Source organism: Ambystoma mexicanum, chromosome 10 (genome assembly GCF_040938575.1).
Source record: "Ambystoma mexicanum isolate Mex_15411 chromosome 10, UKY_AmexF1_1, whole genome shotgun sequence".
In the NCBI taxonomy this organism is placed as follows: domain Eukaryota; kingdom Metazoa; phylum Chordata; class Amphibia; order Caudata; family Ambystomatidae; genus Ambystoma; species Ambystoma mexicanum.
In genome coordinates this window covers 16,224,071-16,251,314 of record NC_090932.1, presented here as the reverse complement: position 1 = coordinate 16,251,314, position 27,244 = coordinate 16,224,071, and the positions used below count along the sequence as shown (strand labels likewise).

General features: G+C 49.8%; 1 protein-coding gene across 2 annotated transcripts in view; it reads right to left on the bottom strand.

Annotated features, from left to right (window-relative positions):
- Nucleotides 1-27,244, bottom strand: part of LOC138491105 (probable cation-transporting ATPase 13A4) — an 891,483-nt gene that overhangs the window by 482,842 nt on the left and 381,397 nt on the right. For both annotated transcript variants that reach the window (XM_069617424.1, XM_069617425.1), the window contains 2 exons: nt 20,087-20,243; nt 4,251-4,368 (listed from right to left, as the gene is read on the bottom strand). In XM_069617424.1, the coding sequence (XP_069473525.1) occupies nt 4,251-4,368; nt 20,087-20,243 (275 nt within the window). The remainder of the gene's footprint in view (nt 1-4,250; nt 4,369-20,086; nt 20,244-27,244) is intronic.

Here is a 27,244-nt window from a genome sequence, read left to right as displayed (position 1 = left end):
TTAAACAGATCATGTAAACTGTGAATTAACCATAAAGATGTAACGTTACATGATACCACCCTAGGTCTGGACTAGTGCTGCTACAACCACAGAGAAAGATGTCGACCAAATGTATAGCCTTTACTTACTCATATATGTTTTCTTAATTACCTAAAGCAGCGAGCATCAATTTCTGTAGGCCATAACCTAGAACGACCTCGTGTAACGTTTAATGTACATAAAATAATCACATCATGTAGTAAATATAATGTTAGGTAACGAAAAGGTACTCGGACCGACTGTATTAAAGAAATGTGTAACGAAATGGAAATATATATGTGTGTTTAAATAACATCAAAATAAGGCGGAACGTTATAAAAGTTCTGCATTTAAAAGTTAGCAACGCACGAGGAAAAAACCTTTGTGAGTATATGCAAGGCCATTCTTCCTCCCACCCTGCCAAGCCTGCCAGATAAGGAAGCTAAGGCCTGTGCCGCACTCCCTCACCTCCCCCAACCAAGCTGGAGCCGCTTCAGAGAGTCAGAGGCCCCGGCACCGCACCCAAGGCCACAGCCCACCACCTGCGTTATTTACAGCACGGTAATAAACCCACGTTTTGAATCCACTGATCTACCAGCACCCTCTCGTAAAGTCCACAACCCTCCCCCCTAGACCACCCCAAGAACGACCCCCATCACTGGGACAAGACACAGAGACCCATTTATATAATAACTTCTAACGCGACAGACAGGCATGTACCAGTCGGCTCAGGCCCCAAAACTCAGCCCCTCGACCTAAAATACCGGTCAATAGGACACAGGTAAATCTCACCCTAACCGACAATCACCGGACCTCTCAAGAGGTGCATTCCTCATGCGTTGCGTTTATTGTATAAGACAAACTGCCGAGCGATTTATTGATGAACTTAGATGTCGTTTCTTGAATAACTGCAGTGTGCATGGCCTAGGGCAAACGAGTCAGGAGAGGTATTCATCTTTGTCACAGGCTGCCCCAGCATACCAACACCGCTCGGATGACCTCAAGCTGGCCTGCCAGGCCCAACCCAACCCACGAGGCTGACCAGTGACGTCCTCACGCCAAGACCAACCACGCTGCAGCAACACCTATAGTTAGTCGACGCCACCCAATCCCAATTAACTTGTGCCCCCTATAGTGTGTAGGTTCTGATGACGTTTTTTGTATTAGAAATACGCCTGTCTTTGCTATTGTCAGACAGAGCGCTCTCGGAGGTTGCAGAGTTCTTTGCATGCCCTATTCTTTGGATAAACTCCCACTTACGCTCACCCGCACTCTGTCTTGGCCTTATTCCCACTACGGGAGAGTCCCTTATTGTCTCTCATTGCGGGGAGGATCGTGCTGAAATTGGGGGCGCTTCCTTTCACTGAGTACAGCACAGGGCACTCAGCCGTGAGGTGGAGTCAGCATATGGGCCGCCTCTTGGAACCTAGAGTCTGAGTACAGCACAGGGCACTCAGCCGTGAGGTGGAGTCAGCATCTGGGGTGCCTCTTGGAACCTAGAGTCTGAGTACAGCATGAGGCACTCAGCAGTGAGGTGGATATAGCATCTGGGCTGCCTCTTGGATACTAGTGTCTGAGTACAGCATAGGCACTCAGCCGTGAGGTGGAGTCCGCATATGGGCCGCCTCTTGGAACCTAGAGTCTGAGTACAGCACAGGGCACTCAGCCGTGAGGTGGAGTCAGCATATGGGCCGCCTCTTGGAACCTAGAGTCTGAGTACAGCACAGGGCACTCAGCCGTGAGGTGGAGTCAGCATCTGGGGTGCCTCTTGGAACCTAGAGTCTGAGTACAGCATGAGGCACTCAGCAGTGAGGTGGATATAGCATCTGGGCTGCCTCTTGGATGCTAGTGTCTGAGTACAGCATGGGCACTCAGCCGTGAGGTGGAGTCAGCATCCGGGCCGCCTCTTGGAACCTAGAGTCTGAGTACAGCACAGGGCACTCAGCCGTGAGGTGGAGTCAGCATCTGGGCTGCCTCTTAGAACCTAATGTCTGAGTACAGCATGAGGCACTCAGCAGTGAGGTGGATATAGCATCTGGGCTGCCTCTTGGATACTAGTGTCTGAGTACAGCATAGGCACTCAGCCGTGAGGTGGAGTCCGCATATGGGCCGCCTCTTGGAACCTAGAGTCTGAGTACAGCACAGGGCACTCAGCCGTGAGGTGGAGTCAGCATCTGGGCTGCCTCTTAGAACCTAATGTCTGAGTACAGCATGAGGCACTCAGCAGTGAGGTGGATATAGCATCTGGGCTGCCTCTTGGATACTAGTGTCTGAGTACAGCATAGGCACTCAGCCGTGAGGTGGAGTCCGCATATGGGCCGCCTCTTGGAACCTAGAGTCTGAGTACAGCACAGGGCACTCAGCCGTGAGGTGGAGTCAGCATATGGGCCGCCTCTTGGAACCTAGAGTCTGAGTACAGCACAGGGCACTCAGCCGTGAGGTGGAGTCAGCATCTGGGGTGCCTCTTGGTTACTAGTGTCTGAGTACAGCATAGGTCACTTAGCTGTGAGGTCGATTCAGCATCTGGGCTGCCTATTGGAACCTAGTGTCTGAGTACAGCATAGGGCACTCAGCAGTGACGTAGATTCAGCATCTGGGCTGCCTCTCGGAACCTTGTGTCTGAGTAGAGCATAGGGCACTCAGAGGTGACATGGATTCAGCATCTGGGCTGCCTCTTGGAACGAAGTGTCTGAGTACAGCATAGGCCAATCAGCAGGGAGGTGGATTCAGCATCTGGGCTATCTCTTGGAACTAAGTGTCTGAGTACAGCATAGGCTAATCAGCAGGGAGGTGGATTCAGCATCTGGGCTATCTCTTGGAACCTAGTATCTGAGTACAGCATAGGCCAATCAGCAGGGAGGTGGATATAGCATCTGGGCTGTCTCTTGGACCCTTGTATCTGAGTACAGCATAGGGCACTCAGAGGTGACATGGATTCAGCATCTGGGCTGCCTCTTGGAACTAAGTGTCGGAGTACAGCACAGGGCACTCAGCCGTGACGTGGAGTCCGCATCTGGGCTGCCTCTTGGAACCTAGAGTCTGAGTACAGCATGAGGCAGTCAGCAGTGAGGTGGATATAGCATCTGGGCTGTCTCTTGGACCCTTGTATCTGAGTACAGCATAGGGCACTCAGCAGGGAGGTGAATTCAGCAGTGCAGAAGTCATGGAAGGAGCTGGGATTCCCTCATCCCCTCACTATTCCTGACGTGAGATGTAGGGTCTGTCTGGGAGACAACAAGCTGAAGGATTCCAAGCGGCAGCTCAAGGGCTCTGCAGCAGCAGTGTCATGGATTGGGGGGTTCTGTCAGTAACTGGGAAGATGCCACTGGGCTGTCTGGGAGGATGGTGTCTGAGGGATTACACCTCAATAAATGAGCTATGGGGTAGGTGAATGCACAGCGCACAGTAGGGACCAGCTGACTGCACTGGAGGAATCCAAACCTCTCCATTGTATGCCCTGGGGGGCACTGGGGGTAGAACGATATCAGGATGCTCTAAGCCAATTACAGCCATGTGCAGGGCTGAGCCTCTCCTCATGGCTTCCTTAGTTAAACAAAGTATCCTTTTCTTATGTTCCCCCAGGAAATGTGCCCCCACTGGTTGGTATAACAACCTGTGTGACCTATAACCCAGGGCAGAAGTGCTACCCCATTAGGACGCAATAACTGATGGAATCAGGAGCTACAGGGGAGACAGGATACATAAGTTGAAAGGCATATAGAGAGTAAAGCACATGAGTAACACTAAAGTTAAAGAGTAAGGTACTAATGTCCTTACCTATGGGTGAGTGGTTCCTAACCATGAACACCAAGAATATTCCAGGCCTTAACCTGATTACATAAATATAAATACCTGAAATCTAGAATCACTGGATGCATGGGATCTGGTCCTTCCAATATGCGATCACTGCAAGAACGGCGCTGCTGTTTTCTTCCTTGTGTTTTATAGTGATGCGCGTTTGAAACATGACATTAGAGGAAAGGTCCCTGGGTCACACCGCCTATGTGCAAACATAGAATCTTTCAGAGACTCTGTGTGGCATCTCACAGCCGCTATATTAAGCGGTATCTGCCTAGGAGCAGGTGAGGAAGGGACCGGGGACCGGCGCTGCGGGCATCTGTCCCCGGTGGTCCAAGCACACAGATGTTATCACCTTGTAAACATATCCAGGCTGAAGTTGGGCTTGGTGTGGCAGGGGTTTATAGGCCAGTGAAATGACTCTGAATACTTACCTTGTAAAACTATCCACGCTGAAGTTCGGCTTGGCGGGCAGGGGTTTGTAGGCCAGTCCAATGACCCTGAATCCTTGCATGGTGTAAAGTTCAAGTTCGCTTGAGAAATCAAACGGCACTGTTGGGGAAAAAAATCAACAGAACAGATTAACATCCCACATCGCACAATCGTTTACTGTACACATACAGCGCTATTGCTCTAGCCCAGACCATTACATCTGCACACTGAACTTGTCGGTGGTCTCAAGGATCATCAGTCTGGATTCTGAGGGCCTGATTCTTTAAGTCGGTGTTAATTCCCAAAAATCTTGTAAAAAGTGGTAACGACATTTTCGGTAGTTAACACCTAGTTTGAAGGTGGCACATTCCTCCGAAGTCAGACTGAATGCCCCACTTTCGGAATATGGGTGCCAGTTGCTAGGAAGGACTGAAAACCAACCCAGTATGCAGCACTCTTTTGTTATCTGTGCTTTTGAATGGGTATTCTTGTGGCACTCCTCCAATTTCGTAAGTGCGTGAAATGGGTGCCGAAGTACGGTACCAAATTGGTGTTTTACAGTAGGAGTGCCACAAGGAGAGTCTGGTGATGGGTTAGTACTTTTAAGTACTGTTCTTCTAGTTTTCTTTTACAACAAAATGGAAGTGTGTCCAACCCATAGTGGTGAGATGGCGGCAGGGGCATTTCTAAGGGGGGTAGCGAAAGGGGCTACAGCCCCTGATCTTTTGGTTGTAGCCCCGGATAGAATCTCAGGAGCTACAACCAATAGGCTAGCTAGCCCCCAGTCCTGACAGTTCCAACATCAGCGTAGCCTGGGGTATTTTCCAGACCTAGCAACACCCCTGATTGGTAGTAGGTAGCCCCAGGGAATGCGCAGAGTGTGGACACCGCAGGGGATCTTGCCACGCCATTGGTGCAATACATTGGAAGTGATGACAGTTATGAGATGCATAAGGAAGCAGCATCTTCTTAGTACAATAAAGCCATCGCCATCCAAAGCAGGCAATGGGCCTCATTACAAGGTTGGCTCCAAACTTGCAACAGGGTCAGCACCCGCTAATGGGCAATTACCGGGGTATTCCGGCCCCGCCGGACCCAGTAATTACCCTTTCGCGGGTGCTGGTTGTCAGGCAGAATCATATGCAGTACCCTTTGGGAACACCACACACAATTAAGACTACACGTGACAGTACAAATTCACCTTTGGTACAAGCCTGTACTACACAGTTAAGTGGTAGCAATGGCTGAGCAGCCAGACTTATCTCAAGAGTAAACTGAGCAGTATCAGAAGTTACACAAAGGATAGCAATTACTATGGTTCAAACAAATACTGATTCAAGGTTTCTGAGTAAAAGAATATGCATGTATTTACACCATCAGTTAAAAAACAGTTCACTAATGTTAAGCAGCAGAAAATCACAATCTTAATACACTACACAACACTCAATCAATTCTGGACAAGTTAAGCTCAAAATGAAGTGTGACCAAAATGGCACTCCAGCAATTTAAAATGGGAGGGAAAGGACAAGGTTATACAAAATTAAGCAGCACCAACAAGTAATTAGGCAAAGCAATCTAGAAAAGGCTTGCTACAATGAGGATTCAAATCAATAGGCCTGGGCCAATGCTAATGGTTCAGAGTCTTTGCAGAGGATCACACAGTTCAGAGTAGTTCGCAGTTAAGTCTTTGCCAAGAGTTCAAAATGAAGTTGGTCGGAAGAAGTTATTTAAAAGAGTAGAGAAGGACAAGCCGTCAGATTGGGGAAAGATTTAAAACACTTTCACCGAGGTCAGACGGAACCAACGACCGGATTTGAACAGTACCTTAGTAGAAGAAGAAGGCTGTAGCTGAGGCAGAGGTTCCTGGCAGATCCTGCAGGCTCACGGTTCCTGAAGTGACTGTTGGACTGACACGAAGAAGGAAGACTGGGGGGTCCTGCACTGCCCAGGGAAGAAACCAGCAGCAGAGCAAAGCAAGAAATAAAAGGTGCGCTCCTTATAACCCAAACAGGGTCCGGTCCTCCTGGCTATCCGGTTTACTGTAGCGATGCACAGCATATTCGACCAGGAGAGGGAGGCCTTGCTTGGTTTTTGGTGAACTGGTTGGTCCCACCAGCTCAAGGGGAGAAGATTCCTTGCAGATCTTCCCTGTCATTGAAGTTTCAGGCGATTCGGACCCACAGCAGGGCTTCAGTGAGAGGTTCAGTAGTTGCAGTTGTCCTCTTCCTTCAGCTTATCTTCAGTTCTCTCGATCCGGTGGCGATTCTGCCTTCCACATCTCGGAGACCTGCTTTTTATGCAGTTTTCCCCCATTCACACAGCTGGCTGTCAATCACACAGCAGGGTGGCTGTCCTGGCAGGACAGTCACCTAGCCAATCAAACAAGAGTGCAACTTGGGTCCCCAAGGAAACCCTGTGCAGGGGGCCTAAAACCCCTCTATCACATCCTGTCTACCTAGACTCTCAGGCGCCTAAGGAGGACTTCTGTGCAGAAGCCCACCAAAGGATGGCGAACAAAGGAACCAAACCTGGTTTGGTGCACAGGGTAAAACACGAGAAAGACCTTCACAACAATAAGTAATGGCAAATAAACCAAGCCGGAACCAATTAAAATTAAAATGGGGTCCAGCGGATTAAAGTTCGAGGCTACCAGCATATCCTCTAACAGTACCAAGGCTATTTTCATAGTCCACGGTAGAATAAAAATGGTAGATACCACTGCCACCAGTCAAATCTTAGAGAAAGGGGAACAAAATAATGTTCCATGAGAAATAGACAAAAAAGGATAACTTTTAACACTCTTCCAGTACTCTATGGAAGATAGTTTGTACTGGGTCTGTAAATTTAAAAAGACTAGTAAAGTCAATGGCAGCTTTACATGTTCTGGGCGACAGTAGTCAGTCCCAGAAAATGGAGTTTAAAGTGGAAAGTCTAAAAGACAACCCTGTGTCACTGCACTAAAGGTGCGGTGTGACACACAGTAAAAAGATGATGCCTATGGAGTAGGTGAGACTCCACAGTCTATGAACAAAAACATGTTAAACACACACAGCAAAACACATGTAAGAGTGGGGAAAAAGACTTTTACCAGGTGAAAAAATAAAAATCATAGAATTCCAGCAAAGCTGCTGAGGGACTCAGTATGTAAGGGAAATTAGCAATTCTGGAGAATTCTCCCTAACACTGGTAGATGTAGCACCGGCACAGTTCATATCTGTGCCGGTGCTACAGGCTTGCTGTGCTCGTGGGAGGGCTCTAGTTAAGTTCTCAGGGTGTGTTATTAGGCTAGTGGGGGGCTATTAAGTTCTTGGAGTGTGTTATTAGGCTAGTGGGGATGTTGGTGGGCTGGAGGGACAAACAAACAGACAAAAACACATTATGCTTGCAAGTGTGGGTACTGACACAGTACTCTTGAAAAGAAGTGTGTTTAAAAGGTCCCAGTGCACGAGACCTGGATCCTCAACACCATGTGGATCAGGTGGATGCTTTCCCTTCTCTGCCACCAGATCCCTGAATGGATCCCACAGTTCCAGATCCCGCATGGGAACCCGCCTCCTGATCACTATGTTGTGTACCTTGAAGCACGTGCGGATAATCCAGGCAGCCCTCTATGGGTGTTGCTGCAATGCACCGCCTGCACGGTGCACGACTGGAACCTGCCTTCAGAAGTCCCATCACACACTCAGTTGAGGGACTGGTGGAATATGTGTTGGGTTTGGATTCTCCTTCTGCTCAGTCCTTGGGTCACAGATGAGGGTAGCAAGACCTGGTGGGAATCCCAATCATGGTGGTGTTATGCTCAGGCATTGGGCCATGGTGGGGGGTCACATTCATGGTGGTGTTATGCCCAGGCATTGGGCCATGGTGGGGGGGTCACACTCATGGTGGTGTTATACTCAGGCATTGGGCCATGGTGGGGGTCACAATCATGGTGGTGTTATACTCAGGCATTGGGCCATGGTGGGGGTCACACTCATGGTGGTGTTATGCCCAGGCATTGGGCCATGGTGGGGGGGTCACACTCATGGTGGTGTTATACTCAGGCATTGGGCCATGGTGGGGGTCACAATCATGGTGGTGTTATGCTCAGGCATTGGGCCATGGTGGGGGTCACAATCATGGTGGTGTTATACTCAGGCATTGGGCCATGGTGGGGGTCACACTCATGGTGGTGTTATGCTCAGGCATTGGGCTGTGGTGGGGCTCACAATCATGGTGGTGTTATACTCAGGCATTGGGCCATGGTGGGGGTCACACTCATGGTGGTGCTATGCTCAGGCATTGGGCCATGGTGGGGCTCACAATCATGGTGGTGTTATACTCAGGCATTGGGCCATGGTGGGAGTTCCAATCATGGTGGTGTTATACTCAGGCATTGGGCCATGGTGGGGGTCATACTCTTGGTGGTGTTATGCTCAGGAATTGGGCCATGGTGGGAGTTCCAATCATGGTGGTGTTATACTCAGGCATTGGGCCATGGTGGGGGTCACACTCATGGTGGTGTTATGCTCAGGCATTGGGCCGTGGTGGGGCTCACAATCATGGTGGTGTTATACTCAAGCATTGGGCCATGGTGGGGGTCACAATCATGGTGGTGTTATACTCAGGCATCGGGCCATGGGGGGGGTCACACTCATGGTGGTGTTATACTCAGGCATTGGGCCATGGTGGGAGTTCCAATCATGGTGGTGTTATACTCAGGCATTGGGCCATGGTGGGGGTCATACTCTTGGTGGTGTTATGCTCAGGAATTGGGCCATGGTGGGAGTTCCAATCATGGTGGTGTTATACTCAGGCATTGGGCCATGGTGGGGGTCACAATCATGGTGGTGTTATACTCAGGCTTTGGGCCGTGGTGGGGGGTCACACTCATGGTGGTGTTATGCTCAGGCATTGGGCCATGGTGGGGGTCATAATCATGGTGGTGTTATACTCAGGCATTGGGCCATGGTGGGGGGGTCACACTCATGGTGGTGTTATGCTCAGGCGTTGGGCCATGGTGGGGGGTCACACTCATGGTGGTGTTATACTCAGGCATTGGGCCATGTTGGGGGTCACAATCATGGTGGTGTTATACTCATGCATTGGGCCATGGTGGGGGTCACACTCATGGTGGTGTTATGCCCAGGCATTGGGCCATGGTGGGGGGGGTCACACTCATGGTGGTGTTATATTCAGGCATTGGGCCATGGTGGGGGTCACAATCATGGTGGTGTTATACTCACGCATTGGGCCATGGTGGGGGTCACAATCATGGTGGTGTTATACTCAGGCATTGGGCCATGGTGGGGGTCACACTCATGGTGGTGTTATGCTCAGGCATTGGGCCGTGGTGGGGGGTCACACTCATGGTGGTGTTATGCTCAGGCATTTGGCCATGGTGGGGCTCACAATCATGGTGGTGTTATACTCAAGCATTGGGCCATGGTGGGGGTCACAATCATGGTGGTGTTATACTCAGGCATTGGGCCATGGTGGGGGTCACACTCATGGTGGTGTTATACTCAGGCATTGGGCCATGGTGGGAGTTCCAATCATGGTGGTGTTATACTCAGGCATTGGGCCATGGTGGGGGTCAGACTCTTGGTGGTGTTATGCTCAGGAATTGGGCCATGGTGGGAGTTCCAATCATGGTGGTGTTATACTCAGGCATTGGGCCATGGTGGGGGTCACAATCATGGTGGTGTTATACTCAGGCATTGGGCCATGGTGGGGGTCACAATCATGGTGGTGTTATACTCAGGCATTGGGCCATGGTGGGGGGTCACACTCATGGTGGTGTTATGCTCAGGCGTTGGGCCATGGTGAGGGTCACAATCATGGTGGTGTTATACTCAGGCATTGGGCCATGGTGGGGGTCACACTCATGGTGGTGTTATACTCAGGCATTGGGCCATGGTGGGGGGTCACACTCATGGTGGTGCTATGCTCAGGTATTGGGCCATGGTGGGGATCACAATCATGGTGGTTTCATACTCAGGCATTGGGCCATGGTGGGGGTCACAATCATGATGGTGTTATACTCAAGGCATTGGGCCATGGTGGGAGTTCCAATCATGGTGGTGTTATACTCAAGCATTGGGCCATGGTGGGGGTCACAATCATGGTGGTGTTATACTCAGGCATTGGGCCATGGTGGGGGTCACAATCATGGTGGTGTTATACTCAGGCATTGGTCCATGGTGGGGGTCACAATCATGGTGGTGTTATACTCAATCATTGGGCCATGGTGGGGGGTCACACTCATGGTGGTGTTATACTCAGGCTTTGGGCCATGGTGGGGGTCACACTCATGGTGGTGTTATGCTCAGGCATTGGGCCATAGTGGGGGATCACACTCATGGTGGTGTTATGCTCAGGCATTGGGCCATGGTGGGGGTCACACACATGGTGGTGTTATACTCAGGCATTGAGCCATGGTGGGGGTCACAATCATGGCGGTGTTATACTCAGGCATTGGGCCATGGTGGGGGTCACACTCATGGTGGTGTTATGCTCAGGCATTGGGCCATAGTGGGGGATCACACTCATGGTGGTGTTATGCTCAGGCATTGGGCCATGGTGGGGGTCACACACATGGTGGTGTTATGCTCAGGCGTTGGGCCATGGTGGGGGTCACAATCATGGTGGTGTTATACTCAGGCATTGGGCCATGGTGGGGGGTCACACTCATGGTGGTGTTATACTCAGGCTTTGGGCAATGGTGGGGGTCACACTCATGGTGGTGTTATGCTCAGGCATTGGGCCATAGTGGGGGATCACACTCATGGTGGTGTTATGCTCAGGCATTGGGCCATGGTGGGGGTCACACACATGGTGGTGTTATACTCAGGCATTGAGCCATGGTGGGAGTTCCAATCATGGTGGTGGTATACTCAGGCATTGGGCCATGGTGGGGGTCACAATCATGGTGGTGTTATACTCAGGCTTTGGGCCGTGGTGGGGGGTCACACTCATGGTGGTGTTATGCTCAGGCATTGGGCCATGGTGGGGGTCACAATCATGGTGGTGTTATACTCAGGCATTGGGCCATGGTGGGGGGGTCACACTCATGGTGGTGTTATGCTCAGGCGTTGGGCCATGGTGGGGGGTCACACTCATGGTGGTGTTATGCCCAGGCATTGGGCCATGGTGGGGGGGTCACACTCATGGTGGTGTTATATTCAGGCATTGGGCCATGGTGGGGGTCACACTCATGGTGGTGTTATGCTCAGGCACTGGGCCATGGTGGGGGTCACAATCATGGTGGTGTTTTACTCACGCATTGGGCCATGGTGGGGGTCACAATCATGGTGGTGTTATACTCAGGCATTGGGCCATGGTGGGGGTCACACTCATGGTGGTGTTATGCTCAGGCACTGGGCCGTGGTGGGGGGTCACACTCATGGTGGTGTTATGCTCAGGCATTTGGCCATGGTGGGGCTCACAATCATGGTGGTGTTATACTCAAGCATTGGGCCATGGTGGGGGTCACAATCATGGTGGTGTTATACTCAGGCATTGGGCCATGGTGGGGGTCACACTCATGGTGGTGTTATACTCAGGCATTGGGCCATGGTGGGAGTTCCAATCATGGTGGTGTTATACTCAGGCATTGGGCCATGGTGGGGGTCAGACTCTTGGTGGTGTTATGCTCAGGCATTGGGCCATGGTGGGGGTCACAATCATGGTGGTGTTTTACTCACGCATTGGGCCATGGTGGGGGTCACAATCATGGTGGTGTTATACTCAGGCATTGGGCCATGGTGGGGGTCACACTCATGGTGGTGTTATGCTCAGGCACTGGGCCGTGGTGGGGGGTCACACTCATGGTGGTGTTATGCTCAGGCATTTGGCCATGGTGGGGCTCACAATCATGGTGGTGTTATACTCAGGCATTGGGCCATGGTGGGGGTCACACTCATGGTGGTGTTATGCTCAGGCACTGGGCCGTGGTGGGGGGTCACACTCATGGTGGTGTTATGCTCAGGCATTTGGCCATGGTGGGGCTCACAATCATGGTGGTGTTATACTCAAGCATTGGGCCATGGTGGGGGTCACAATCATGGTGGTGTTATACTCAGGCATTGGGCCATGGTGGGGGTCACACTCATGGTGGTGTTATACTCAGGCATTGGGCCATGGTGGGAGTTCCAATCATGGTGGTGTTATACTCAGGCATTGGGCCATGGTGGGGGTCAGACTCTTGGTGGTGTTATGCTCAGGAATTGGGCCATGGTGGGAGTTCCAATCATGGTGGTGTTATACTCAGGCATTGGGCCATGGTGGGGGTCACAATCATGGTGGTGTTATACTCAGGCATTGGGCCATGGTGGGGGTCACAATCATGGTGGTGTTATACTCAGGCATTGGGCCATGGTGGGGGGTCACACTCATGGTGGTGTTATGCTCAGGCGTTGGGCCATGGTGGGGGTCACAATCATGGTGGTGTTATACTCAGGCATTGGGCCATGGTGGGGGTCACACTCATGGTGGTGTTATACTCAGGCATTGGGCCATGGTGGGGGGTCACACTCATGGTGGTGTTATGCTCAGGTATTGGGCCATGGTGGGGATCACAATCATGGTGGTTTCATACTCAGGCATTGGGCCATGGTGGGGGTCACAATCATGATGGTGTTATACTCAAGGCATTGGGCCATGGTGGGAGTTCCAATCATGGTGGTGTTATACTCAGGCATTGGGCCATGGTGGGGGTCACAATCATGGTGGTGTTATACTCAGGCATTGGGCCATGGTGGGGGTCACAATCATGGTGGTGTTATACTCAGGCATTGGTCCATGGTGGGGGTCACAATCATGGTGGTGTTATACTCAATCATTGGGCCATGGTGGGGGGTCACACTCATGGTGGTGTTATACTCAGGCTTTGGGCCATGGTGGGGGTCACACTCATGGTGGTGTTATGCTCAGGCATTGGGCCATAGTGGGGGATCACACTCATGGTGGTGTTATGCTCAGGCATTGGGCCATGGTGGGGGTCACACACATGGTGGTGTTATACTCAGGCATTGAGCCATGGTGGGGGTCACAATCATGGCGGTGTTATACTCAGGCATTGGGCCATGGTGGGGGGTCACACTCATGGTGGTGTTATGCTCAGGCGTTGGGCCATGGTGGGGGCCACAATCATGGCGGTGTTATGCTCAGGCATTGGGCCATGGTGGGGGTCACACTCATGGTGGTGTTATGCTCAGGCATTGGGCCATAGTGGGGGATCACACTCATGGTGGTGTTATGCTCAGGCATTGGGCCATGGTGGGGGTCACACACATGGTGGTGTTATGCTCAGGCGTTGGGCCATGGTGGGGGTCACAATCATGGTGGTGTTATACTCAGGCATTGGGCCATGGTGGGGGGTCACACTCATGGTGGTGTTATACTCAGGCTTTGGGCAATGGTGGGGGTCACACTCATGGTGGTGTTATGCTCAGGCATTGGGCCATAGTGGGGGATCACACTCATGGTAGTGTTATGCTCAGGCATTGGGCCATGGTGGGGGTCACACACATGGTGGTGTTATACTCAGGCATTGAGCCATGGTGGGGGTCACAATCATGGCGGTGTTATACTCAGGCATTGGGCCATGGTGGGGGTCACACACATGGTGGTGTTATGCTCAGGCGTTGGGCCATGGTGGGGGTCACAATCATGGTGGTGTTATACTCAGGCATTGGGCCATGGTGGGGGGTCACACTCATGGTGGTGTTATACTCAGGCTTTGGGCAATGGTGGGGGTCACACTCATGGTGGTGTTATGCTCAGGCATTGGGCCATAGTGGGGGATCACACTCATGGTGGTGTTATGCTCAGGCATTGGGCCATGGTGGGGGTCACACACATGGTGGTGTTATACTCAGGCATTGAGCCATGGTGGGAGTTCCAATCATGGTGGTGGTATACTCAGGCATTGGGCCATGGTGGGGGTCACAATCATGGTGGTGTTATACTCAGGCTTTGGGCCGTGGTGGGGGGTCACACTCATGGTGGTGTTATGCTCAGGCATTGGGCCATGGTGGGGGTCACAATCATGGTGGTGTTATACTCAGGCATTGGGCCATGGTGGGGGGGTCACACTCATGGTGGTGTTATGCTCAGGCGTTGGGCCATGGTGGGGGGTCACACTCATGGTGGTGTTATGCCCAGGCATTGGGCCATGGTGGGGGGGTCACACTCATGGTGGTGTTATATTCAGGCATTGGGCCATGGTGGGGGTCACAATCATGGTGGTGTTTTACTCACGCATTGGGCCATGGTGGGGGTCACAATCATGGTGGTGTTATACTCAGGCATTGGGCCATGGTGGGGGTCACACTCATGGTGGTGTTATGCTCAGGCACTGGGCCGTGGTGGGGGGTCACACTCATGGTGGTGTTATGCTCAGGCATTTGGCCATGGTGGGGCTCACAATCATGGTGGTGTTATACTCAAGCATTGGGCCATGGTGGGGGTCACAATCATGGTGGTGTTATACTCAGGCATTGGGCCATGGTGGGGGTCACACTCATGGTGGTGTTATACTCAGGCATTGGGCCATGGTGGGAGTTCCAATCATGGTGGTGTTATACTCAGGCATTGGGCCATGGTGGGGGTCAGACTCTTGGTGGTGTTATGCTCAGGCATTGGGCCATGGTGGGGGTCACAATCATGGTGGTGTTTTACTCACGCATTGGGCCATGGTGGGGGTCACAATCATGGTGGTGTTATACTCAGGCATTGGGCCATGGTGGGGGTCACACTCATGGTGGTGTTATGCTCAGGCACTGGGCCGTGGTGGGGGGTCACACTCATGGTGGTGTTATGCTCAGGCATTTGGCCATGGTGGGGCTCACAATCATGGTGGTGTTATACTCAGGCATTGGGCCATGGTGGGGGTCACACTCATGGTGGTGTTATGCTCAGGCACTGGGCCGTGGTGGGGGGTCACACTCATGGTGGTGTTATGCTCAGGCATTTGGCCATGGTGGGGCTCACAATCATGGTGGTGTTATACTCAAGCATTGGGCCATGGTGGGGGTCACAATCATGGTGGTGTTATACTCAGGCATTGGGCCATGGTGGGGGTCACACTCATGGTGGTGTTATACTCAGGCATTGGGCCATGGTGGGAGTTCCAATCATGGTGGTGTTATACTCAGGCATTGGGCCATGGTGGGGGTCAGACTCTTGGTGGTGTTATGCTCAGGAATTGGGCCATGGTGGGAGTTCCAATCATGGTGGTGTTATACTCAGGCATTGGGCCATGGTGGGGGTCACAATCATGGTGGTGTTATACTCAGGCATTGGGCCATGGTGGGGGTCACAATCATGGTGGTGTTATACTCAGGCATTGGGCCATGGTGGGGGGTCACACTCATGGTGGTGTTATGCTCAGGCGTTGGGCCATGGTGGGGGTCACAATCATGGTGGTGTTATACTCAGGCATTGGGCCATGGTGGGGGTCACACTCATGGTGGTGTTATACTCAGGCATTGGGCCATGGTGGGGGGTCACACTCATGGTGGTGTTATGCTCAGGTATTGGGCCATGGTGGGGATCACAATCATGGTGGTTTCATACTCAGGCATTGGGCCATGGTGGGGGTCACAATCATGATGGTGTTATACTCAAGGCATTGGGCCATGGTGGGAGTTCCAATCATGGTGGTGTTATACTCAGGCATTGGGCCATGGTGGGGGTCACAATCATGGTGGTGTTATACTCAGGCATTGGGCCATGGTGGGGGTCACAATCATGGTGGTGTTATACTCAGGCATTGGTCCATGGTGGGGGTCACAATCATGGTGGTGTTATACTCAATCATTGGGCCATGGTGGGGGGTCACACTCATGGTGGTGTTATACTCAGGCTTTGGGCCATGGTGGGGGTCACACTCATGGTGGTGTTATGCTCAGGCATTGGGCCATAGTGGGGGATCACACTCATGGTGGTGTTATGCTCAGGCATTGGGCCATGGTGGGGGTCACACACATGGTGGTGTTATACTCAGGCATTGAGCCATGGTGGGGGTCACAATCATGGCGGTGTTATACTCAGGCATTGGGCCATGGTGGGGGGTCACACTCATGGTGGTGTTATGCTCAGGCGTTGGGCCATGGTGGGGGCCACAATCATGGCGGTGTTATGCTCAGGCATTGGGCCATGGTGGGGGTCACACTCATGGTGGTGTTATGCTCAGGCATTGGGCCATAGTGGGGGATCACACTCATGGTGGTGTTATGCTCAGGCATTGGGCCATGGTGGGGGTCACACACATGGTGGTGTTATGCTCAGGCGTTGGGCCATGGTGGGGGTCACAATCATGGTGGTGTTATACTCAGGCATTGGGCCATGGTGGGGGGTCACACTCATGGTGGTGTTATACTCAGGCTTTGGGCAATGGTGGGGGTCACACTCATGGTGGTGTTATGCTCAGGCATTGGGCCATAGTGGGGGATCACACTCATGGTAGTGTTATGCTCAGGCATTGGGCCATGGTGGGGGTCACACACATGGTGGTGTTATACTCAGGCATTGAGCCATGGTGGGGGTCACAATCATGGCGGTGTTATACTCAGGCATTGGGCCATGGTGGGGGGTCACACTCATGGTGGTGTTATGCTCAGGCGTTGGGCCATAGTGGGGGATCACACTCATGGTGGTGTTATGCTCAGGCATTGGGCCATGGTGGGGGTCACACACATGGTGGTGTTATGCTCAGGCGTTGGGCCATGGTGGGGGTCACAATCATGGTGGTCTTATACTCAGGCATTGGGCCATGGTGGGGGTCACACTCATGGTGGTGTTATACCCAGGCATTGGGCCATGGTGGGGGTCACACTCATGGTGGTGTTATACCCAGGCATTGGGTATGCAGTCGCTGTGGGCGCCTCCTTGCTTCCATCAATAATCTCTGTGCATTGGTCACACATTGCCCTCATGATTCACACCATGTGTGTTTGAGGGAATGCGGCAATGCAAATGCCTGGAGCTGGGGAAGGGAGTGTCGAATGGAAAGGAGGGTGGGCAACACAAGTTGGTGGGTTCAAGGTGGCTACTCTCACATACCCATGAGTCATGGCATGGGTTTGGCTTTGCGATTGGTTCCATTTGGCTCAGCAAGGTGATGTTCCTTAGAATCACAGTGTCTTGTGTGGCTCCAGGAAAGTAGCCACAACAGTGTGTGGTGTACAAGCCGGCATCACATGTCATTAGGGTCTACAGCTATTTGCCATTTGTAATCACAGTTTACATTGACTGGGGCAAAAAGGGGCAATGTGTGTGCAGTCCAGTCCCTGTAGTACACTAGGAAAGCCAGCAGTGTCAAAGAAGCTGGGTTTGCCTGCACTAATTCCGGTCTGCATGGTGAGGCGGGAAGGGCGCCATATGCATCGGGGGAGCCCTCATGCAGTCCCCGGTTTGGCACTATGGAGAAACTTATCTGCAATGTGCTACGCGGAGGTCTAGTGGTGATGCTATATGTCCAAGTGGCAGAGATGTTTGTTACAGCAGGCAATTCGTGTAGTGGGCTATGGCAAAGTGTATCCAGACACTGATATCAGTGTCTGCCTCCACCCATACCAAGGCATACAACAAAAGCAAATCCCTCTTCAGCGTCATCAAGCGCTGCATCAACCCTACTGTCACCAACAACACCTGAACGCCTTGACAAGTGCAACATCACAAACACGTTCTTTAAGCCCAAACGTAGACAAGATCAGGCAGCATATCACCAGTGTCATTTGTACCTCAGACCCCCAGCCTCGCCTCCACACAAGGCCCTATGATGGATATATTCAGTAGATCATCCAGGAAAACCTTAACAGCACTCCCACTGCACTCAAAGCAACCACAAACAAACTCAACATTCTCCCAGCTACAATGTAAAAGCAATCACTGGAGAAGAACACCAAGCGCCTAGAGGTCATCAGCACCTACTTCAAACAAGGCATCTTTCCGGGCATCGTAGAGATGGGCCACATATCCTTTCACTGAAAAACCCTTCACTGGACCCATGAAAACGTTCATGTGCATTAACTGTTCATAATCACATACTAAAATTAGCCTTATCTAAAATACTATGGGCCTCATTATGAGTTGCGCGGGGTCCCAGTGGTGAATCTGCCAGAACACCGCCCAATGCAATTACCATTACTGCCACTTTGTCAAGCGGTATTTCCACCGAATTACAAATGCTGATGGCAGGGTTAATCCCAGCAGGACTCAATGGGGCATTTTCAGAGCAATTGCTGTGGTGGTAATTATGCCACATTAATTGGACCAAAAATGTGCAGAACGTTGGCGGATTTACCTCCAGCTCTGAGCTGGAGGTGAATGCTCTAAATCTCCCCCAAACTCGTAATTGGGCGATGCAGTAATGCAGCAGTAACGCTATCACTGCCTCATTTTTACCCCACCGCCCAACTCGTGATGAAAATCTTGCCACAATCGCTTGTGCAAACCGGCTGACCCTGGAGGCATTAACATACATCTCCTCCACCGCTTGTGCACCACCAAGCTGATCGCCCCATTTCCTCCACTATATCCTGTGATTCCCAATATTGCCCTCTCTCCCCAGACCTGTTACACAAATTACCACCTCATCACTCTTGATCTAGACTCGAACGTATGTTTGGCTGCCTCAATGTCACCAATTTCTGGATGAAAAGTAATTGACTTTGCTTCAATGTTTCCAAATCCCAAATCCTTCTTTGTAATATCATTGATATGTTCCCACTGATCTCTTGGTATGTAAATCTATGCCCCCCACCCCAAGCCAGCCCTTGATGTGCATTACCTAGATGCTACCTTTGACTGTGACCTTATACCGACCCCGTAGATCCCTAAAGTTTCTTCTGCTGCAATTTTCAAAGTCAAAGCCCTGCCAAAGATTCCCCCATCCTGTCAATTTTTCAGGGGCCGGCTTTTGCCGCCATCTTGCTCCTACTTTGCCTGGGACTCTGATGTAGCATTAATCGTGGATTATCTATAAAATACACCAACACATTCCAATTTGCCTGGAGACATGCAGTGCATGGCTTTCCACAACAGCCCAACACAAGCACATCCACCTTTATCTCAAAACAGTGCACGGATTCCTATCAGAGAGTGTGAAACCACAATTGGAATTGTTATGCCAGGCCCACAAATCCTTGCGTTTTGTGTGTCCTGGTTACCTCAAAATCCCTCTCACAAACTCAGATCAGCTTCTCTCCTGAGCCTCAGCTCTCATAAGTTCAATGCCCCCCCCACCCTCAGGCTCATGCCCCTTCTGTGCTGGGAGCCTCTCTCCTGAACCTCAGCTCTCATCAGTTCTATTGCTCCCACCTCAGGCTCATGCCCCTTCTGTGCTGGGAGCCTCTCTCCTGAACCTCAGCTCTCATCAGTTCTATTGCTCCCACCTCAGGCTCATGCCCCTTCTGTGCTGGGAGCCTCTCTCGGGAATCACCTTCCAATGAAGGTCAGGACCACCCCCCATCCGGGCATCCACAAGTTTTGAAAGGCTCACCCCCTTTTCTCAGCTTATTATTTGCAGCCATTGTTTTGCTTCTTGACAAGACCCTGAAACTGTCCCCTGTGGCCTTTTGCTAAAATACAGAAACTATAATAAATGAATGAACAAACCTAACAATGCTGGCCTGTACTACCTGCACTTGTCTAAATGGGGCAGCAATGGGTGACATGTTAACCCAAGTTGTTGATACTGATTTAATGGACTTCAAAGCATTGATAATCCGAGTGATCTTTGGTGTTGTTCAAAAGTGTGCACTTCAGGCTACACACAGATACCTACAATAAGTCTTCAAGCTTCCAGCATCGCTTACTCTTACGCCGCCCCAATGACCGCACACCCACCTACCTGTCTCTTGTCTGCAAAACCTGACCACCATTTCAGGAGCTCCTTTCATAAAAGCCAAAAAGCCCTCGGCTCCAAGCACCCGGGTGATGACCGACATCCTTTGCAGGCTCGAGGAAAATGGAAACTGGTGCAAAATGGCAACTCCCTCCACTGGGACCTGTCAAGAAAGCTTCAAATCAATGCAATGAAAAGATCCACAAGATCATAGATCTGCTTACAAACATCAACGGAACGACGGTCTACTCTTATAAAAATAATGAGCAAATGAATAGGCAAAAATGTGCCAATGAGTGACTTCGACACGTCTAAAATTATCATTGCAATTGTACAGTGTGCCGTCCACTCCCTTCCCATCCCAATCTGGTTTACTGAGTCCAGTCTCCATCTGCCCACTGTGGATAGTGCCTGGAAAGCGCCTCGTTCTAAAGATGCTTCTGTTCTTTTAAGGCAAGTCTGTGAATATCAAAGACCCAAAATAATGTCCCGATGGGAACTTCTCTCCACCAGTTGAGACCCTGATCATGGGAGTAGGGGGTCCTCCTTCTCTTACACGTGTTGTTCATGTATGTATGTATGTGCCGGGGGCAGCAGGTTTTTATTGCATGTTAAAAATGATCTCACGCTTTGCAGGGAAATTGGTGAATCACCTGAGTAGAATCTGGATCATGGCGTTGGGCCACTAGCAGCCAATCCACACCCGAAAAAAACAATGTTATCCATTTCATGTCTTCAAGAATGACTGTTCATGCGACAGAATTTTTGTGACATGCCTTGTTCTCTTTAGCAAAGTGCTTTTCCTTAAATCTGCGACCTACTCCTCAACACATGAAGGCACATGGAGCATAAAGTACGCGTGGTGCTGCCCCTAGACACGTATTACCTGTAACCAAATCATACATAGAATGGTATGAAATGATATGTTTCGCTGGACTTTGGGGGTGCTGTACACTGTCAATCATGTGTCATTACTAGAGCTGTGAATCCCCATGATTGCAAACAAATGTATTTGTGTTGATGCTCCATGATATGGATTGAAATCTGACATTTAGAAATATGACCCCCTCTATGATGGTTTTAGAGCTCACTCTGAGAGTGCGCAATGTGTAAATACTGGATCCTGTAACCTCTAGAGAACTGTATCCATGGGGTTGTCGTCCAGCTCTACAATGAGGTCTCAAAAGCACTGGAGCGTGTTCCTTCCACATCACTGAGCTTCTACCTGTGCCTTCCTGGAGTTGATAACTAACTGTTTGAGACCCACTTCACCACGTGGCTCGTGGTACTGCTTTCTGGCTGGGCCTCTAGCCTTTAAATATTGGAAAAGGCAATCTCACTTTTAAAAGGGCTTTTTTTTAAAAATGAGGATATGTTCCTGTTGCTTAAAATGTCTGACAATTAATATTAGAAATGCGACCGTCCTCTTGACGGGAGCCTTTAAATTGTGAGTGTGATTAATAGTCCAGAAAGGCCTGGAACTCGTATATAAGTGAGATATGTGACTCCCATTGTATTTGACTCGATACCTTAGAAATCTGACTGCGCCTTCATCAATGAGACAAACTATATATGTCAATATTTGCAAGGAATCCTGCCTCTAGTCAGGTCTGATTCCCAGGCTAGTGTCTCAGAGTGGTTTTGACTAACCTTTTTAAAGGCTTATTGGGCTGAGTAACTCTTCAGTGACATCCCTAAAAGTTAAATTAATTATCTATTTAAACAAAACACACTAGAAAAATAGAAGACATTGAAGTCAAACAGATATGAAGAAAAAGCTGTCCCGTTGTTACATAGACTTTCTTTTGACAGTCAGATGTTTCGTCGACTACCTTTAGTCAATTTGAACAAATGTATTGTAGTGCGACAGTCGCCGCACTATCGTTGAGTGTTGAATTCCATAGGAAATCCACAAAATGTAGGAAATCCCAAAAATGAATTGCTAATAACCCTTTGACTCCTATGACAAATGTGCAAACAAAATTGTACTCATGCCCACCCCTCACCCCCCAGACTGGACATTTGGGAAAGATCTGTTGAAAAATAAAAAGGTTATTAAGAAAGTAAAAGACGTCATTTCGACCGAGTCTCCATTCATTTTCCCATTGCGGAAAAGTCAAATATTTGTTCAAGTGCATAGCCAAAACTGCTGGACGGAACTGGACCAGGTATGAAACAACTTGGGCACAAATCGTTGACTCAATTTCTGGCAGGGCTCTGGTGTTATTATATCCAGTAGGTATTAATATACCTGAGGGAGAAGGGGGTCTCCCCTTCTCCCAAAATTATAGCTATATCTGTCATTTATTTATTTATTTTATTTATTTGCATTTGTATCACGCAGCTTGCAGCCCAGGGGCATCGAGGCGCTGTTACAAGAATATGTAAGAGGTTTGACGTATAGTTCAGGCGCCCTTAGGCTTCTTAGTTAGTTACAAATTACATGACATACCAAGTAAACGTGACGGGCAAGGAAAAGAGTAACAGTAGGTAGTTATACCTTGGAAGAGTGCTACTCGGTTTTTAGCTTTCAGTTAAAGAGCTTAGTTTTTTATGGCTTTGCAGAAAACTTGGTGGGATTCGATCTGTTTTAGGTGGTGGGGGGAGTGAGTTCCAATGACTGGCCACCAATGTAGGAAAGCTGGAGCCGCCTGCTCGGGCTTTATGGATTTTAGGCGTGAGAATCGTGTTGGAATAGTCTTCTCTGAGAGGCCTCGTAGCAGTATGCCTCGTGATTCTCTGGGATAGGTATGGGGGTGCAAGCTCATGGAGGCATATGTGGGTGATGGCAAGGGTTTTAAAGACAATTCTTTCTTTGACTGGGAGCCAGCGAACCTGTCTTCTCACTTCAGTGATGTGGTCTCTTCTAGACGTTCCTGTGGCTGCCCTGAGTATGCTATTTTGCACCAGCTGAAGTTAGTTGAGGTTTTTTTGAGACGTTCCTATGAGAAGGGCATTGCAGTATTCAAGCCTTGAGCCGATTATAGCCCTGGCAATGGTAAGGCAGTTCTGACGAGATAGGAAAGGTCTGGCTGCGTTGAGCACTTTAGAGTAGTACACAGATGATGAGGCAATGGCATTAACCTGTCTGTCCATAGTCAAGTCGGCGTCGAGGTAGACTCCTAGGGTCTTGACATTGTTAGAGACTTTGATAGGAATGTTACCAATGGAGAAGGATGACTACTGCTTATCGAGGTTGCCCAAGGTGGTGGGAGACCCTATGAGCAGGAGCTCAGTTTTTTTGCTGTTAAGGCAGAGCCAATTGTCTGCCATCCAGGATTGGATGGTTGAGTAAATGGTGGTGAGTGTGTTCAGATCTGCATCATAGACCCCTGTGAGTGGGATAAGCACCTGTGTGTAATCCGCATAGTTAGTATATGAGATGTGCATGGCGTCAAGGATGCTGAACAAGGGTCTTGTAAAGAGGTTGTAGAGGGTGGGTGCAATGCACGATCCCTGTGGAACGCCACATTTGATGTGGTTAGGGTGGCACAGGCAGAGTCAGAGACTACTTTCATGTCTCTTTGCTGAAGAAAGGAGGTGATCCAATCACAAGCCTTTGGGAAAAAGTTGACTTCAGTAGCTAAATGGCGACACAGAGTGTTGTGATCGACCAGATCAAAGGCTGCTGATAGGTCTAGGAGCAGAAGGAGTGCAGGTTTGCCTGTGTCTCTGATATCATCCATTTGGTTCTTTAGGTCTAATAGGGCCGTCTCTGTGCCATGACGTGGGCAGAAGCCAGATTGCCGCAGGCCAAGAAGACGATTCTCTTCCAGAAATTCTTGGACTTGCAGGTAGGCTGCTTTGTCGAGAATCTTTAGTAAAAATGGGACGGTGGTGATGGGCCTGTAGTTTCCTGGTACCGTTGGGTCAAGGGATGGTTTCTTGAGGAGTGGGCAAACCCATGCTTCCTTGGCTAGTTAATCAAAAAGAAAGCTATTGGGGCAACACACACAGAGGCCACATCCGAAGGTCGTAGCTAGTGAGACCTCAAGAAACTAAGCAACATGTTCGGCCATGGCCAGTGGGCCCAAAAGATAACTGTTCGTAGAACATGTGCAGTGACCACAGCCGAAGGCCATGGCTAATGGGTCCTGAGGAAACTAAGGTTTAGCAAAACCCTTGAAATCCAGTGAAAAAGCATTTGTTATGAGAAAGTTGAGGTGATCAGATTTAATGCAACAAAGCCCTTGAAATTCAGCACTCGAATTTCAATCAAGTCTACCTCGGAGAACAAAAATGCATCACACGAACCAAACAGTGATAGCGGGTAATGGCCAGGAGTGGAGGGACCATGGAATGAGCAGGGGGTACTTAATGAGTTACTGTGAGGACAGGGAAGAGTTTGGGATTTTCAATCATTATCACGGGAATACTGGTTAAATCCTGCGGGCATGGGTAGTTCAATGCTGCTGCATGTGTAGTTTGTTGCCATTATCATGGGAATATCGAGGGAATCCCACTGGAATAGGGAAACAATACGTAATTGTATACCTGCACTGATCACATCTTCTAGGCAGGGGGTAACAGATCTCTGTGCCCAAGGCCATGGCTAGTGGGCCCCAATGAAACCTATTGGTGCAGCAGGTACAGTGGCCATGGGCGCAGGCCATGGAAAGAGGGCCCCAAAGAAACCCCAGGGAGGCATGTAGGATTGGGGTAGTGTCAGTCATAGCATGTGCAAACCTACTCAAGGCTGGTATGTTTTAGACATAGTCAACCACGTGTTCATCTCTACTTAGCCTGCTGTCCGACATGCCCACTCAAGCCCAAGCCTGGAACAGGAAAGGCATACAGTCACCTGCTGGGCAATTGCATCTAGAAAACTGTTCAGGCTGTTGGTCACATCCTGAGTATTGTGCTCCTGGGCCAAATATTCATGTCAGGTTTCGGCCCTTTGGTTCTGAAGGCTGGTGTGAAAAGGATGCTGCCATAGAAAGTTCTTCTCTACATCTGGGCGGGGGCACAAGAAAAAAACACGTTATGTAAGAAAACCTGATCAGGAATTTAAGTGCTTCACACAAAACCACAAGTGTTGGTGGGAAGGGAGAGGGCTAGGGAGGGAATAAGGATTTGATGTAGTGGCGGAAGCATGCCAAAGGTGAGGAGGGCACTTGGTGAGTGTTTGGGAGGGCAGGGAAGAAAGACTCTTTCCCCCCAGTTTTTAAAGATAACTGCAAACATTTGCGGGCAGTGGGCACCTACAGATAACCACAGCTATGGGAAAAAGGTTTTAAAAAAAGAAAAGAGTGTTAATAAAAATTGGATGAATAAAAAATATATTTTTCACAGCTACAGTGAGGTGGGGTTTGGAAAGACGGGGAAAGGCTATGGCTAGTGGCTTGGTAAGGTTTTAAAATATACAGTGGGCAAAGGTTGTGGCAATGGCAAGGGCCGAACCATATTGGAAGAACATGTACAGTGGCCACGGCTGAAGGCCACGGCTAGTGGCCGTTTAGTGTTTTAAAAGATAGATTGTGCACAGCCAAAGGTCATGGCTAGTGGCCCGGTCTTGCATTAAAATATACAGTGCACATGGCTGAAGGCTCAGTCACTGTCCGCTGCCAAAGGCCCTGGCTACTAGGCCCAAATACACGCATGGTGGCCACAGCCAAAGGCCATGGCCACCTAGTAAATCCAAAAGAAACATATTGGGGTAACATGTTCGACCATATCCACTGGCCATTTAATGTTTTAAAAGCTACAGTGGCCACAGTTGAAGGCCGTGCTCTCTGAGCACAAAAGACATGTATAGGGCTTGGGAGGGGAAACAAGGAGTTGAGGGTAATGGGGGGAGAAAGCCAAATGGAGGGGGGCACTTGGTGAGAGCCTGGGAGGGCAGGGAAGAATTATTTTTTCCAATTTTTAAGTATAACCATGGTTATTCTCAGGCAGCAGGTGCCTACAGATACCGTGGGTGATGAAGGCCATGGCAGCCCGTCAGTGTTTTATAATATACAGGGTCACGTCCAAAGGCTGTGCTCACTGTCAAGAGCCAAAGGTCATGGCTAGTGCATCCAAAAGACATGTATAGTGGCCACGGGCGAAGGCTGTGGCCACCTAGTGTGTTAAAAAAACATATTGGTAGAACATGTATAGTGGACACGGCCAAAGGCCACGGCTAGTGGCCCATTAGTTCTTTAAAATATACAGTGTGCACAGCTAAAGTCTGCACTTACTGCCAAGGGCTGAAGACCCTGGCTAGTGGGAGCAAAAGTCATGTATTGTGGTCAAAAGCCGTGGCCACCTAGTTGGTCCAAAAGAAACTTATTGTGGGGACATGTACAGTGGACATGGCTGAATGCAGTGTCCACTTCCCATGGTGGAAGGCCATGACTAGTGGCCCTGTAGTCTTTTAAAAGATATAGTGAGCATGACTGAAGGCTGTGCTCACTGGTCAGGGCCAAAGCTAGTGGGCCTAAAAGACATGTATAATGGCCACGGCTAAAGGCTGTGTCCATCTACTGGGTTCAAAAGAAACATATTAGTTAACTTTAGTTAAAGTGCAGTTAAATTGACCAGATTTAATGCAACAAAACCACTGAAAATCAGCGGATGTGGGAAGTCAGGAAGTCACAACCAGCTTAACTCAGCGCATTCCCACTGATGTCCCTCAAGTTGCTGTGTCTCCCATAATGCTATTTGGTAAGTCATTTTGATTCCCTTCTCTTATAATGCGTATGGGCTCATGGTCTTTGCAACGGGAGTGTGATCATGACTTCCCACATCTGCGGAATTTCCAGGGTTTTCTTTTGTTAAATCTGGTCAAGTTAACTGCACTTAAGTTTCTTTCCCGTGATCTACATATACATACATTTGTATATGTGTATGAGGGGGTGGGGTAGATAAGGGTAGTATGGGGGTACCCACCATGTAAAAAATGCTTGAATTCAGGTCAAACAAAACTGCAGACTTTCAAAAGAAAATGTTTGAAACGACGAAAAGAACCAAAAGGTGTCAAGGAGCTGGCCTTCAGAATCCACCAACATGAAGACGTTGATGACTTCTCTGCTAGACTCTGTCAACCAGAGGTGTAGCCGGGATTGTCTAACAAGTGGGGCCTGAAGCTGATGCAGTTGGGCTCACTGCAGTGACATTAACATCTGTTAATGCCCACACAGCACTGCTGAATGTTCTGTAGAGGGGCAGTTAGATGCCTCTGCA